This window comes from Diabrotica undecimpunctata, chromosome 8 (assembly GCF_040954645.1).
Source record: "Diabrotica undecimpunctata isolate CICGRU chromosome 8, icDiaUnde3, whole genome shotgun sequence".
In the NCBI taxonomy this organism is placed as follows: Eukaryota; Metazoa; Arthropoda; class Insecta; order Coleoptera; family Chrysomelidae; genus Diabrotica; species Diabrotica undecimpunctata.
In genome coordinates, this window is record NC_092810.1 from 126019725 (window position 1) to 126032879 (window position 13155).

Consider the following 13155-nt stretch of genomic DNA (forward strand, 5'->3'; position numbering starts at 1 on the left):
CAAAATAAAATATTTTACTTTGTTCGAGCTTCATCTTCGGTATGGTCTTCCTTTTTGGGGTTCTAGTACAGCTGCCCAATCTGATGTTATTTTTAAATTACAAAAAAGAGCAAGACGGTATCTTTTTGGCCTCAATAGAATAACACGTTATAGAAGCTACTTCAAAAATCACGGGATTTTAAGTCTTCCCTCTTTATATATGATTTATGTAATTTTAGTAAATTTCAATTGTTATTGTTATTTTTTTTTTACTTTTTGTAAGCTTTGTCCATAAAATTTTCAGTGACAATAAAGCATATTTCTTTCAGACAATTCGCCAATTTCATCTTTAACCCTGTTTCAAGTAATCGATGTATACTAGCCCAAAGGGACCGATGGCTTTACGTGCCCTCCGAAGCACCGTGAATGACTCGTATCATTTTTAGAAATGAAAATGTTGTTGGTGCCGAGATTCGCTCTTGCGCTCTAGCCTAGAAGGCCAGTATCTTACCACTGAGGCCGTCCACAAGCTGTAATATTGCTTTGATAAGGCGAGAGGTTTTCTTGTCCAAAGTTTTAGCCAAACATAGCCAAAAGAATAGAAATCTTCTCATACAGACCCATCTTATTCACTCTCGCTATGCACAAAGCCATGAGAATAATCGTTACAATAGAAAACAAATCTCAAATAAAAAATTACTATGAATACATGAAGAAGATCACTACCATGTCGACGAGTAGAGTATTGTAGATTTCACCGAAATCGAACTAAAGTTGATTAACTGCCGAACTCCCAAATTTGTTTTCTTAGCTCTTTATATGCCAGAGTGGCGCTAACGTTCGACAGATTTCTGACATTTATTCACGCTAAGTTGTTATTATCGAATTTTTTTCGCCTAATATGATATATTCTATGCTCCTACAAATTAAAAATATGGGCTATATTTGGATTACAAGCCTCTGTATTTTGACCAATTAGCAGTTGCGTCTTTTTTTTTTCAGATCAGCCTTGCCTTGAAGCAAACTAAGTATCAGAGAAAAACAAGAAAAAATGGAAGGCTTCTTTTTCTTCTTGGACCACTTCTATCGGAGATTGAAAATCATCAAGGCTATCCTGACCTTGTTTACAGCAATGGAAGGCTAAAGACAAGCAGAAAGCCATGGAGGTTGTTAACAATATAATAATGAGTTTAAAAAATGCTAGTAAAATTTTTAACTTACAAAAATCTTCTTTACAAAGACTCTTAAAGATTTAGAAGACTAGAGACACAAATATAGAGGAAATAATTTCAATTTCCCTTGGAAGAAAACAGTATTAGGAAAATAGACCAAAGTACAGTTGGTTCAGTATATTTTAGAAATGAAAGCTGCATATTATGATCTAACACGAAAAGATATTAGCGGAATCACATATACATTAGCTACGAAAAATGGATTAACTCATTAATATAAAAATAATATTGAAGATAGAAGTTGGCTGGACGCTTTCGTAAGGCACCATACTACTTTTTTAGACCTCTGGGCTTCAACAGAAAAAAACGTAAGTACAGAAGTTTTTTGATAACTTTGAAGCATAATTTTTCTCCGCATAAAGTTTTCAATGTGGATAAACTGGACAATTGGTCCACAGCAATGTTGCACAAGTTGTAGGAAAAAAGGAAAACGTCAAACTGCGTCTCTAACATCTACTGAACATGTCTTTGAACCTTAATTGCAACAATAAGTGTTGCTGGTCAATTCGTTTCGCCTATATTGATCTTTCCTCGAAAAAATCGAAATGGACAGTTTCTGCGTGGAGTTCCATCTGGGTCAACATATGTGGTTTACCCAAGCGGTTGGATATAACAAAATTTGTTTATTTACAGAATTTATGAAATATTTTATAGATTTTGTGAAACCAACAAAAGAGTCTCCTGTTCTTTTAGTCCTTGATGACCATTATAGCCACACGCTCAATTTGAAAGTAATTAATTTGGCTAAGGAATTTTGTATAGATTTTCTCTCTCCTTATGTCACACATAAGTTTCAACCTCTTAATAAAACCTCCCATGGGCGGCTTCAAGATGTACTACACCAAGAAAATAAGAAATTGGATTCGTGTAAATCAATGTTCTCACACAATTTAACTCAGCCGAATTGTTAGGCAAGGCATTATAAAAATCGTAAGAGCAATTGCTGTAAATGGATTTAGTGTAACGGAAATATATCCTTGACTGTAACATTTTTGCAGACGCAGACTCTATAGACGAAAAACATGAAGCCGAAAAAACGTGTAACATGACATCGCTAAACGTCATTGTACCCGAAAATGAAACAGATTTAGGAAGCTCCGATGCAAAAAATGAAAAAATCTTTTCCCAAAAAGCTTCTGTTTTCTGCAAGATAAGCTGATGGAATCACAATCCATCTACTTCAAATTAATTGACAGATAGTTTACAGAACCGTTGACGTCATGCTCCAAAAATTTGTGTCACCTTTTGCAATATCCCCTTGACCATTAAACAACCAATCTTGAAAAAAAAAAACATTCACACGTGAACAAAATGGTTCCAAATCGCAAATAATTACCTCCTCGCATTGAAATGAGGTTTCAACATTGGCGAAAAAAAAAAAAAAGAAAAATCCAGAAGAAATTCAAAACATTCAAAAGTAAAGCCAGTTCTATTTTAACCATTTTTCCTAGCTAACAATGATCTTGACCCCGAGGAAGTTGAGCAAGACACCATGGGCGACCAAGATGCTCAGTGCATATTTTATGAAGGGCGATTTTAAGCAGACAAAACTGGAGAGCTTTGGATTCAATGCCTTATGTGTAATTTGTGGACACATGAACAGTGTTGGGGAGCTGGGAAAGACACTTACGTTGCGATTTTTGCTTCTTTTTATAGTGCCGTCTCCCTACGGAGGTTGGCAATCATAATGGCTATTTTTATTTTTGAACTTGCTGCTCTAAACAAATCAATCGATCTGCATTGATACCAATCACGTAGATTCTTCAACCATGAGCTCTGCCTTCGGCCAACAGATCTTCTTCCTTGAATCTTTCCCTGTATTATGAGTCTCAAAATTTCATATTTTGGAACCTTCATCACGTGGCCTAGATCTAGGTATTCCAGATTTCTGGTTTGTATAGTGGTGATTAGTTATGTTTCTTTACCAATCCTCTCCAGTACTTCTTTATTTGTAATTTCATCAGTCCATGATATTTTTAATACTCTGCGGTATAACCAGAGTTCGAAAGCCTCGATTCTTTTTAAATTGCATTTTTGTTTAATGTCCAAGTCTCAGCTCCATATAAAAATATTGAAAATATATAACAGCAATTTTTGCAAATAGTTCTAATTTATTTCTGTTTCACTAACTAAATTAATAAACTATATTTTTTGTCTTTTTGGTTAAATAAAACATTTGTGTGTGATTTTTCTTAAGGACCCATATTTCCAACGCACCGAGCAATTTTAAAATCTTCCGAGAAATTTATATTATAGGTACCTAATTTTTAAGTTTTGCCAAAACTTTTTTAAATAAATAACTATGAAGAATTATTTAAAAATTATTAAATATTAAATGTTAAATCTAAGTATATGTCTAATTTCACATACTTGACTATCATCCTGTATAAAAAAGATCGCTACAGACATGATTTCAACCATTCTATTTTTTCAACGAAATACCAAGTAAATAGCCTCAAGGTAATTCTCTCAATGCGCAACGTTTTTGATTGCCATGAACATTGTCATTCCACAAAGTTCTAGATAATATCTTCATGTAAAAATATCTCAATGAATCATTACTTACAAACAGACTCCATGAATTTCAAAAATGGTACGGGACTGCTGTTTTCTCTCATCATCACAACAAAGTGTCTTTTGTTTAAAGAAAAACGTGATCCGACTAAACACACTAAAATGATATAAACAAATCATAAATTACGTTGACTACATTATATTCTCGGGGATGACTTTCAATACGAATTTATATAAGAACCATATAGCTTCTAAATCAATTCAATGGAATGCATGCATTTACCACGAATTCAAACTAGAACAATATACTCCGAAATAAAAAATTAACTTATTGTTTCGGAAGCTTAACCACTGAGAACAGAAACATAAAACCACAATTGTACAAAAGAGTCGGACGAACTCTTATGGCTTTACAAATGCAGATAACAAAAATCATAAACACCATGGACCGTATGGCCCGTCACCACCTTAAACAATCCACAATCATTCTAATACGTCTAGCACTTAGTTGACTAACACATTCGTACTTATACTTCTTTTTCTTTTTATGTGGCTCCGGATAGATATCTGAAGTAGTAGAAAGAGTGGTGGAAAATAGTAAATGCGGCAAGACTCATTTAAGTCCACTCTTTCTGTTATTGCAGTCATCTTCCACCGCTGTACTCCCATGTTACGTAGATGATATATTCTGTACCCTTCCATCTTTTACTTGGGCAACTGAGATTCTTGCTCCCATCTTTTCCAAAAGGTTGTATTAAGGAGTCTTTAGTTCAAATCTGGAAGACTTTTCTACTGAAGACAAATAAAAGTATACCCAATTGTTCACCAAATATTATTTTGGATCACTTTTATTGATGATATTGTTACACTTCTTTAAAATAAATTTATTTAAACACCAACTTGTTTACAATACTTTAACAGACTGACAACTATATACTTCAAAACTCGTGTTGACCTTTGTTTAACTGTACGTACTCCATCGAAATTTTCTTACTTAGAATATAAGAGACCATTGAAAAGATACAGAGATTCCCATTAAGTCCAGTACGCCTTTATAGTTCCACTGTATCTGGTTATTTCCTGCCAAATAGGTCTTACTTCATTTTTAAGTCATTTTCGTATGATTCATAAGTCATTATCTTTCTTTTTACCCTTTTTAAGGTTTTCCAGGGTGGTCTTCTTCCTGTTTACCTGTGGTCCTCCGGAGACTTACTTCTTCTATTAAATTATCTTTTTCTTTAAGCTGACACCGACTTTGAACCTGCAAATCATTCAAAGTGTCTTGGAATTCTTGTAATTGTTCATTCTGCCAAATTGACACCTCTTCTCTTAACTTTTCTATTTCATTTTTACTAATCGCTAGTAGCTCCTTTAAATGTGTAACTTCAGATTTCAGAGTATATTTTTCACTATTGTGGTCACTTGTAGGAAATCGATTTCTTGGAGACATATATGGTGACCTTCTGACCTCAATATTTAGTTCTTCTGTCCTTGCCTGGGATCGATTTCTGCAATTATTTTGCAAATGCCTTGCTCTTCCGCAATTATAACTTCTTTCTTGAATTTAAGATTTTTGTTTGAAGATTCTGTAGTATGCTCAACGTCTGGGATAAAATACGTTGTTGGTTATCTGTGGTTGTGACTTCTTCATTTTCTCAAAATCTTATTTCTTTTAATTTTGGGCCAGCTTCTTATTCTTGCAGGCTTTCGTTTTGCTTTTGATATGGAACTTTCAGCTGACTTTTTAAAACCTGTTTTATATGCTGCTGGCCATATCTTGTCTCTAAAGCTTGAACGAGAGTGGTATAACTGGGTGCATATTGGGGAAGAAATTACAAGATCGATGGTGCCTGTCCTCGAAGCGACACTACCAAGGAAGCTGCTATTTATGTCTCAGTCAAACCATTTGCTCTAGCTGTAGCTTCGAATTGAAAAAATAAACGCATGCTTGACCATCGAATGTGGGTAGTTCTTTTTAACTCAAATATTTGGCTTTCTAAATTAGATTTTGCATAACTTTACTGTTATTCTGTTTTATTTTCTAAATAGTTTTGTTGTTGTTCTATTTTCTCTTCTAAACTAGTTTTAATATCGTTCTGTTGCTCTTCTAATTTACAGATTCTACTAGTAATTTGACTTACCTCTAACTGAAAATTTTCGTGAATTTGAAATAAACCATTCATGAGTTCTACCTCTACTTTTTTACGCCTCTACTTCTCCTCTTCCTGTTCATGTCTACGTTTTTTCTTCAGCTCTTCTTCTTCTTATCTATTCTTCTCCTTTATCTCCCTACGCTTCTCCTTTTCCTCTTTCTCTTCTCGCTTACGTTTCTCTCTATCTTATTGCCTGAGCTTGTCCTTCAGCCCGTCATTTTCCTTCGTTTTTAAAAACGATGCGGGGGGATCGGGACGTATTCATTTCTTTATCAAAATCAGTAATTGTTGTAAAAGTTGTATTTACCATTAACAACTACTTTTCTTCTTCAAACTAATTTCTTCATCAAACTAATGAGTCCACAATCGCTACATTTCTTAACGTTTGGTTTTTTAGGGATATGAATAAAGTACCCAATTTAATTTGCTCAATATTTTGATCGAATTGCAACTGGATACCCGTAGAGTTTTTCTGTACCCAATGGTTAATTCCAATATATTTCCATCATTTAGGTTTTTTCACGCTATGTTGTCTTCTTTTAATGGTATAACACATAATGATAATAAAGGGATATATAAATACACTAATACAGAATGAACGGTAAATGAAATAAAAGTAAAGAGACCTGACACATAGGAAACACAACTTTTAAAAATGACAAATGAAAATTTAGGTCGTCAGATCGGTGGAGAGCAGTTCAGAAAAATGTGAAGAAAACGTTGGAGAGAAAGGAACAAGAAGAAAGGCGATTCGAAGGAAGACAGGGTGCCCAGAAGCAAACAAGAAGATAATGCAGAATGAGAAGGAGCGAGATTAAACATGAACAGGATGGAATAGAGGGAGAGAAGGATTTAGTCGTAATGAGAAAGTGCGGGAATGAGAGATCGGGTAAATGCTGTGCCGACGTTGCGTCTCAATCAGAGCGGTCCAGCAGGTAATTCACGGTTGAGGAGAGTGTTTTTTTGGCAGGTAGGTCTCTGTATTGACAGCGATGGTGTCCAAACAACCCATGCGTGCGGTCTCGGATATTATCGTGGCAACGCAGGCGGAATCCTGCATAACTGAGACTCTAAGGTGGTTTTGCCCACCTTCTAGGACCGAGGTATGTTTCGAACATTTAGACCCACCCCCCTCATAAAGACGAAAAAAGGATAAACCAGTTGGAAAGGAGTATATATAGAAAAAGAAAAAAGTACACACATCGTCACTTACTTTTGTTTGTCATCTTCATAGGTATGTCTTCGGCTGTCAGTCTGTTTCAACATTGAAGTTTCCCTCTTAATTTTTTGTATTCTAACAGTAGTCAGAATGAACAAGGTAATATTTATTCCGATTAAAATTGCCATGGGTAGATAGAAGTAGTAGAATGTTGGCATGCCCTCTGAAAAACAAAGTGTTGGATTATAAAAAAATTAAAACTAAAAAAAACCAAAAGGTATTATTAAAATATGTTGTTAGGGAGGGACAGTCCCTTCTTTGGGAGGGACTAATATATATATATATATATATATATATATATCGACCCGGAAGCCTGTTGAGTTTATTGAGTTGAAACTAAATAAATTACAAATTAACTCAAACTTAGCACAGCAAAAGACCATGTGGTAATTGTACATGTATATAAAAAATATGTAAAAAACTTAAATAAAAAACATTAATTTGCAGAGAACTAAAAAGATCATAAGATACACTTCCAACTATATTATTAGTTAAATTTAATTTTAACTTTAGGTAACATTATTAAATCGATTAAGATTGAAATATAGTGATATTTAAAAAATAGATGAAGTAGCCACCTTCTTTGTCTTTTTTCTCCACCTTTTGACCGAAAAACCCACCACTCTACGAGTGATCCTTAATTTATATATATATATATATATATATATATATATATATATATATATATATATATATATATATATATATATATATATATAATATATATATGTATATATATATATGTATATATATGTATATATATATAGAGAGAGAGAAAAAATGGAAAAGAAAAAGGATAATGCGAGTGAATAATAAAAGTAAAAAGTAATGGCATGTCTCGCAAAACAGAAAACCAAAAAAGGTATATCGATGGAAGGCAACCATATATACGTATTTCTGACTATTGGTCGTCTTCAGTACGGTGCAGATAAGTTAGAAAAGGAGCATATTAACTTCGGAAAGGATCACTACAGGAGCAATGCAACTAATTTGTGGCATTAGAGTTAGAAGACCCTGATGGTTTCCAGGGCAACAACTAACACTAATCACGGAGGAAGCTACAGCTACCTGGGCTTTTACTTTCATTATTCACTCGCATTATCCTTTTCCATTTGTTTTAAATGTTTCAACGTTTGGCATTCCTTTCCCCAGGTAACTTGGAAAGGAAATAACTAGAAAATACCTAGGAAATACATACTTGCAATCGAAAGAAAGCAGTTTTAAACGTTTCAGATTGTTGCTGGAAAATTTTTTGGTGGATTGAAACAAACTTATTCAATAGTTTAAAAGGGTATTACCACAATTAATAAATGATAACTATCAAATTGTCATTAATGCCGATAAAGTGCCATCAGGAAAACACGCTGGTAGATTCAACGTGGCAACTATAGACGCTGTTGCTGTTATAATTGGTCGGTGATCCAGTTGACAGTCGAGCCATCAAAATTACACGTCGAGACAACACAGCGACAAAAATTTCGGATACAAACCGTTCGCGCGATACATATTAACATATCTGTGAAAAAGCATTGTGTTATATTTGTAACATCCACGATAGAAACTTGTGGAGATGATAATGATGATTATAATATACTAAATAATATGTCTCATTAATCAGAATCGGAGGACGAAGCGCAGAATAATTATAAAAATTCTTAAACTAAGTCGCGGCACATTAAGTCCACAACGTGACAATATTTACTAAAAACTAAATGCACTACTATTGCAAAAAGTTTACATCTTGTAAATCAAGATGTGATCAGAAATAGACCATTAGAATCGATATCGTAATTTAAACATATCCGAATACAGATATCTAACAAGCATAATCTATCAAGCTAGTTGAAAAATTAATCAATACATCAAAACTTGTAAGTGAAATCTGAGAGATACTTTGTGAACAAACAGATATATGAGAAATGAGAGAAAAGTTAAAATATACGGTATATATTGGCCAATTATAACTAACAGAATATACTAGGCAGAATACTAAATACGAAAAAATATGAGAATATACGAGAACATTTATATAAATGAAAAATTAAATTATTTATTTAACAAAAAAAAAAACAATTCTAGAAAATAAATGATCAATAATAAGTTTCCAAAAAAAAATTGCTTCCATATATATATATATATATATATATATATATATATATATATATATATATATATATATATATATATATATATATTTCGATTTTGATGCGATTTACAAAGCAAGTAACTATGAGGAAAATTCGGTTCCCCAGGAAGAAATTAACGAGGAGAAACGCTACTAGGATTCCTACTCCAGAATAATTTATTCATTCAACATGAACAGCTTCTTTTACAAAAAGATGCACAGAAAATGGAACTGGGAAAGTCCAAACGGTAGAACAAGGAACTAAATCGACTACATCATAAGTGACAAAAAACAAATAATTAAAGATGTAACAGTACTTAACAAGTTAATCACAAGCAGTGATCACAGAATGATACGAGCGAAAGTCCAAATCAACATTAAAAGAGAAAGAAACATAATGACTAAAAATAAATCTCATGGTATCTGGACACCTCCATTAGATATCAACCAATATCAGGCACACATCAGTAATAAGCTACTACTGCATGGAACTTCCGAGAACGATCTTAACGACTGGAATAATTACATCATAAACGCCTTACAAGAAAGTCACCGAGTGCACTGTCCTTAAAGAAAATCAGATAGTAAAATAAGTCCACCTACTGGAACGCTGCTGGATCAAAGAAGACAAATTAGAAGCGATAAGAATGCAGACAGCCACACTCTAAGAGACATTAATAAGACTGTTTCGAAGACAATCACGAGATATTTAATGAAATTTAAAACCGATAATATTAAACGTACTATACAGGAAAATAGCAGCCTAAAAGTTCTGCGTAAAAAGCTAACGAATGGGAAATGCGAAATTCATAAATTAAGAAACAAGCAGAATGAAATAATATCATGTAGAGACGAGTTAATACAGGTCGTCGAAGAGTTTCACGAGCAATTATAAGGAAGTAGACGAGAAGATCAAACAAGAATACAAACAGCTATTTTAAAGAAGATCATGAATCCAGGTTCCGAACTAATGCCAGAAATAAAGGTAGATGAAATTCGACGACCGTTAAGAAAAATGAAAAATAACAAAGCCCCAGCAGTGGATGGAATTGTAATAGAAGCTATCGTAAATGGAGGAGATATGCTATTAAATAAATTAAGGAAACTGTTTAATCTATGTTTGCAGCAAAGAGAGGTGCCCAAAGAATGGAACAATGCTATAACCAACCTTTTGCATAAAAAAGGAGATAGAATAGACCTAGAAAATTATAGACCTAAAAGTTCTGAACAACATATACAAGCTCTTCACTAGGTTAGTGACATCAAGATTGGAGAAAAAATTAGATTTCTACCAATCGAGAGAACAGGCAGGATTCCGATCAAATTATGGTACCAATAATTACCTACATACAGTAAAGACACTTATTGAAAAATTTCTAGAATACAACAAACCTCTGGTCCTCACTTTCATAGATTTTCATAAAGTGTTCGACACGATCGAAACAGACAGGCTTATAGAAGCAATGAATGACAGCAGGATTGACCATAGGTATAGTGAACTTATTTACAATATTTACAAAAATGCCACAATGACTGTTAAGAAACGTGGGACAAGGCAAGGAGATGCATTCAAGGAGATGCATTGTCACCGAAATTATTCATAATGGCATTGAAGTATGTCTATAAGATGGTCAATTGCAAATTGCAGTTAGTCGCAGAATGAACTTGACCAAAACTAAGTTTGTGACAAATATGGTCCACAATAACCATTTAAGTATTCAAGACAAAGTGGTAGAATTGGTGGAGAAATATACGTATTTGAATCATAAAATAAGAATATGCAGGGATAACCAAACATGCAAAATCGAAAGACGAATTACTTTAGCGTGAGCAGCCTTTTTTAAAATTACAAGACACACTTAGGGCCAACATACCAATTAGTCTCAAAAGAAGATTATTTGACCAATGCGTATTACTGGTCATGACCTATGGGGCGGAAACTATGACTCTAACCAAGACGACGGCTTCGAAATGAGAGTAACATAAAGACAAATGGAACGGTCTATGCTGGGAGTGACGTTGCAGGACCGAATAAGAAACGAAGACCTGCGAAGAAGGACGAGTATTGCTGATGTTGTGGAACGCATAGCGGAACTTAAATGGAACTGGGCATGACATTTAGTGAGAATGCATGACTCACGATGGACGAGCAAAATCATAAATTGTCTGCCAAGAGCAGACAAACGTAGTAGAAAGACCACCTACACGTGGAGATAACATCAGGCGTATCACAAAAAATTGGCAATAAAGAGCACAAAATGGTAAAGAATGGAGGAGTTTAAGGGAGGCCTCTATCCAGCAGTTGACGTGATAAATGAAGGCTGGATGATGATGAACTATGTCCCATGTTGTCATAAATAATTACTTTTTGCACGTAATAAAAATTTATATGCTGAAGAATATGAAAAGCTTGGAATTGGCAGGTGTAATGGACAAAATCAGGACAAGATCATTGGCAGGGGTAATGGAATCAACCATTTTGAGCCCTTCAGATACTTAGACATGTTGGATACCTACTGTATATTATGTCACCTAGTGTCATCTTGAGTTTGGTCTATTTCATACGTTCACTACTAGCCCAAGACTGTAAAGTTCGTGAGAGAAACCCCTTCAAACTACCCCTGACAGTAATAAAGGGCACTTCAATTACTGGTTAGTTGCCCAAAGAAATTGTCGACCAGCCCCGTTTTGCTATATCAGTTCAATTATTCACCTCTACCTCTGAAGGTCATGGTAGCTGTATCAAATTTACCTTGTTGGTCAACGCAGTGACAATTACGGTTTTTTTACATTCCAGGGCTAGCTTGCAGCTTCCAAAGACTTTATATCTGCTTGACTCTCAGAACAGATAGTGTGAACTATATTTGAATGTGTGGTAGCTATATCAAGTTAACTTTATTGGTCAAAGCAGCGGCAGCTAGGTTCTTTTGCATTCCAGAAGAAGCTTAAAGCTTCTACAGACTTTAGTACTTCTTAACTTTTAGAACAGATAGAGATGTCCTGCTATGTTAAGCCCCATTGACTACCTTCTGAGCACAGATTATTATCGCAAATTCTCCAATCCAAAAGAGTGATGCGTGTGAACCGACAGCCTGACTTAACTAATTCCAAACCCGCGTTCCTATATTTCAGCTCGTCAATCCTGGGCACATCTGTAAACCAAACAGGCAGACTCCGACAAAGCAGTAGCAGTTCTTGTTCTACCCGTTCATTAGATCAGAAAAGTGAATCGAGAAATCAAGAAAGAGAGTTTGAACTCAAAGTGAGGGCCACAATGGCAGGCCGACCTGTTGCTCCTATCCACTGCTCAAACAATTAAATCTAGACTATCTACAGGTTAGCTGGAAAATGGCCAAACGTAAAATTGTCTCCAGATTCAGAGATCATGACCCTTGTTCTCCGATCAAGATGACAATACTAGTGAAGAGCCGTCAGGCTGACAAATTATTAAATTATTATAAAAATTTTATCGGATGGTTAGACATGATATGTTTATGGAGAAGATTAGTAAAGGTAGTGATGATCAAGGAATTCAAATTGGCTATAAAAAGACAACAAAAAGTAAAAAATATAAGTTTTACATAAATAAACAAAGAATTGAACAAGTTACGGTGAAATACCAATACCAATAATAAAAATATCATTTTTGTGTGTAATGTTAACTATTGAACTGAAGCAGGTTAGTGATATTTGTTAAAATTTTTTATACAAAAAAATAATAAGGTAATCCATAATACTTACCGCCTAAGAAGCATCGCTTAACTCCAATTTGAGGGTGATAGCCGGCCACTGTGTTTCCATAGGTATTTATAAGAAATACTAGAACAACATGAATGATTGGCATGCCCCAAGCATAGATACAGTATATAATAAATCTTTTTCGTTCAGCTGTTTTTTTAGAAAGGAATGTTCTCATACCGCTGCAAAAAAAAA

The 13155-nt window shown here is 34.3% G+C and overlaps 1 protein-coding gene across 16 annotated transcripts in view; it reads right to left on the minus strand.

Annotated features, from left to right (window-relative positions):
• The window catches only part of LOC140447973 (G-protein coupled receptor Mth2-like), a 347198-nt gene that overhangs the window by 39731 nt on the left and 294312 nt on the right, over window positions 1–13155 (minus strand). For all 16 annotated transcript variants that reach the window (XM_072540960.1, XM_072540959.1, XM_072540955.1 and 13 more), the window contains 2 exons: window positions 12964–13142; window positions 7092–7260 (listed from right to left, as the gene is read on the minus strand). In XM_072540960.1, coding sequence (XP_072397061.1) covers window positions 7092–7260; window positions 12964–13142 — 348 coding nt within the window. The remainder of the gene's footprint in view (window positions 1–7091; window positions 7261–12963; window positions 13143–13155) is intronic.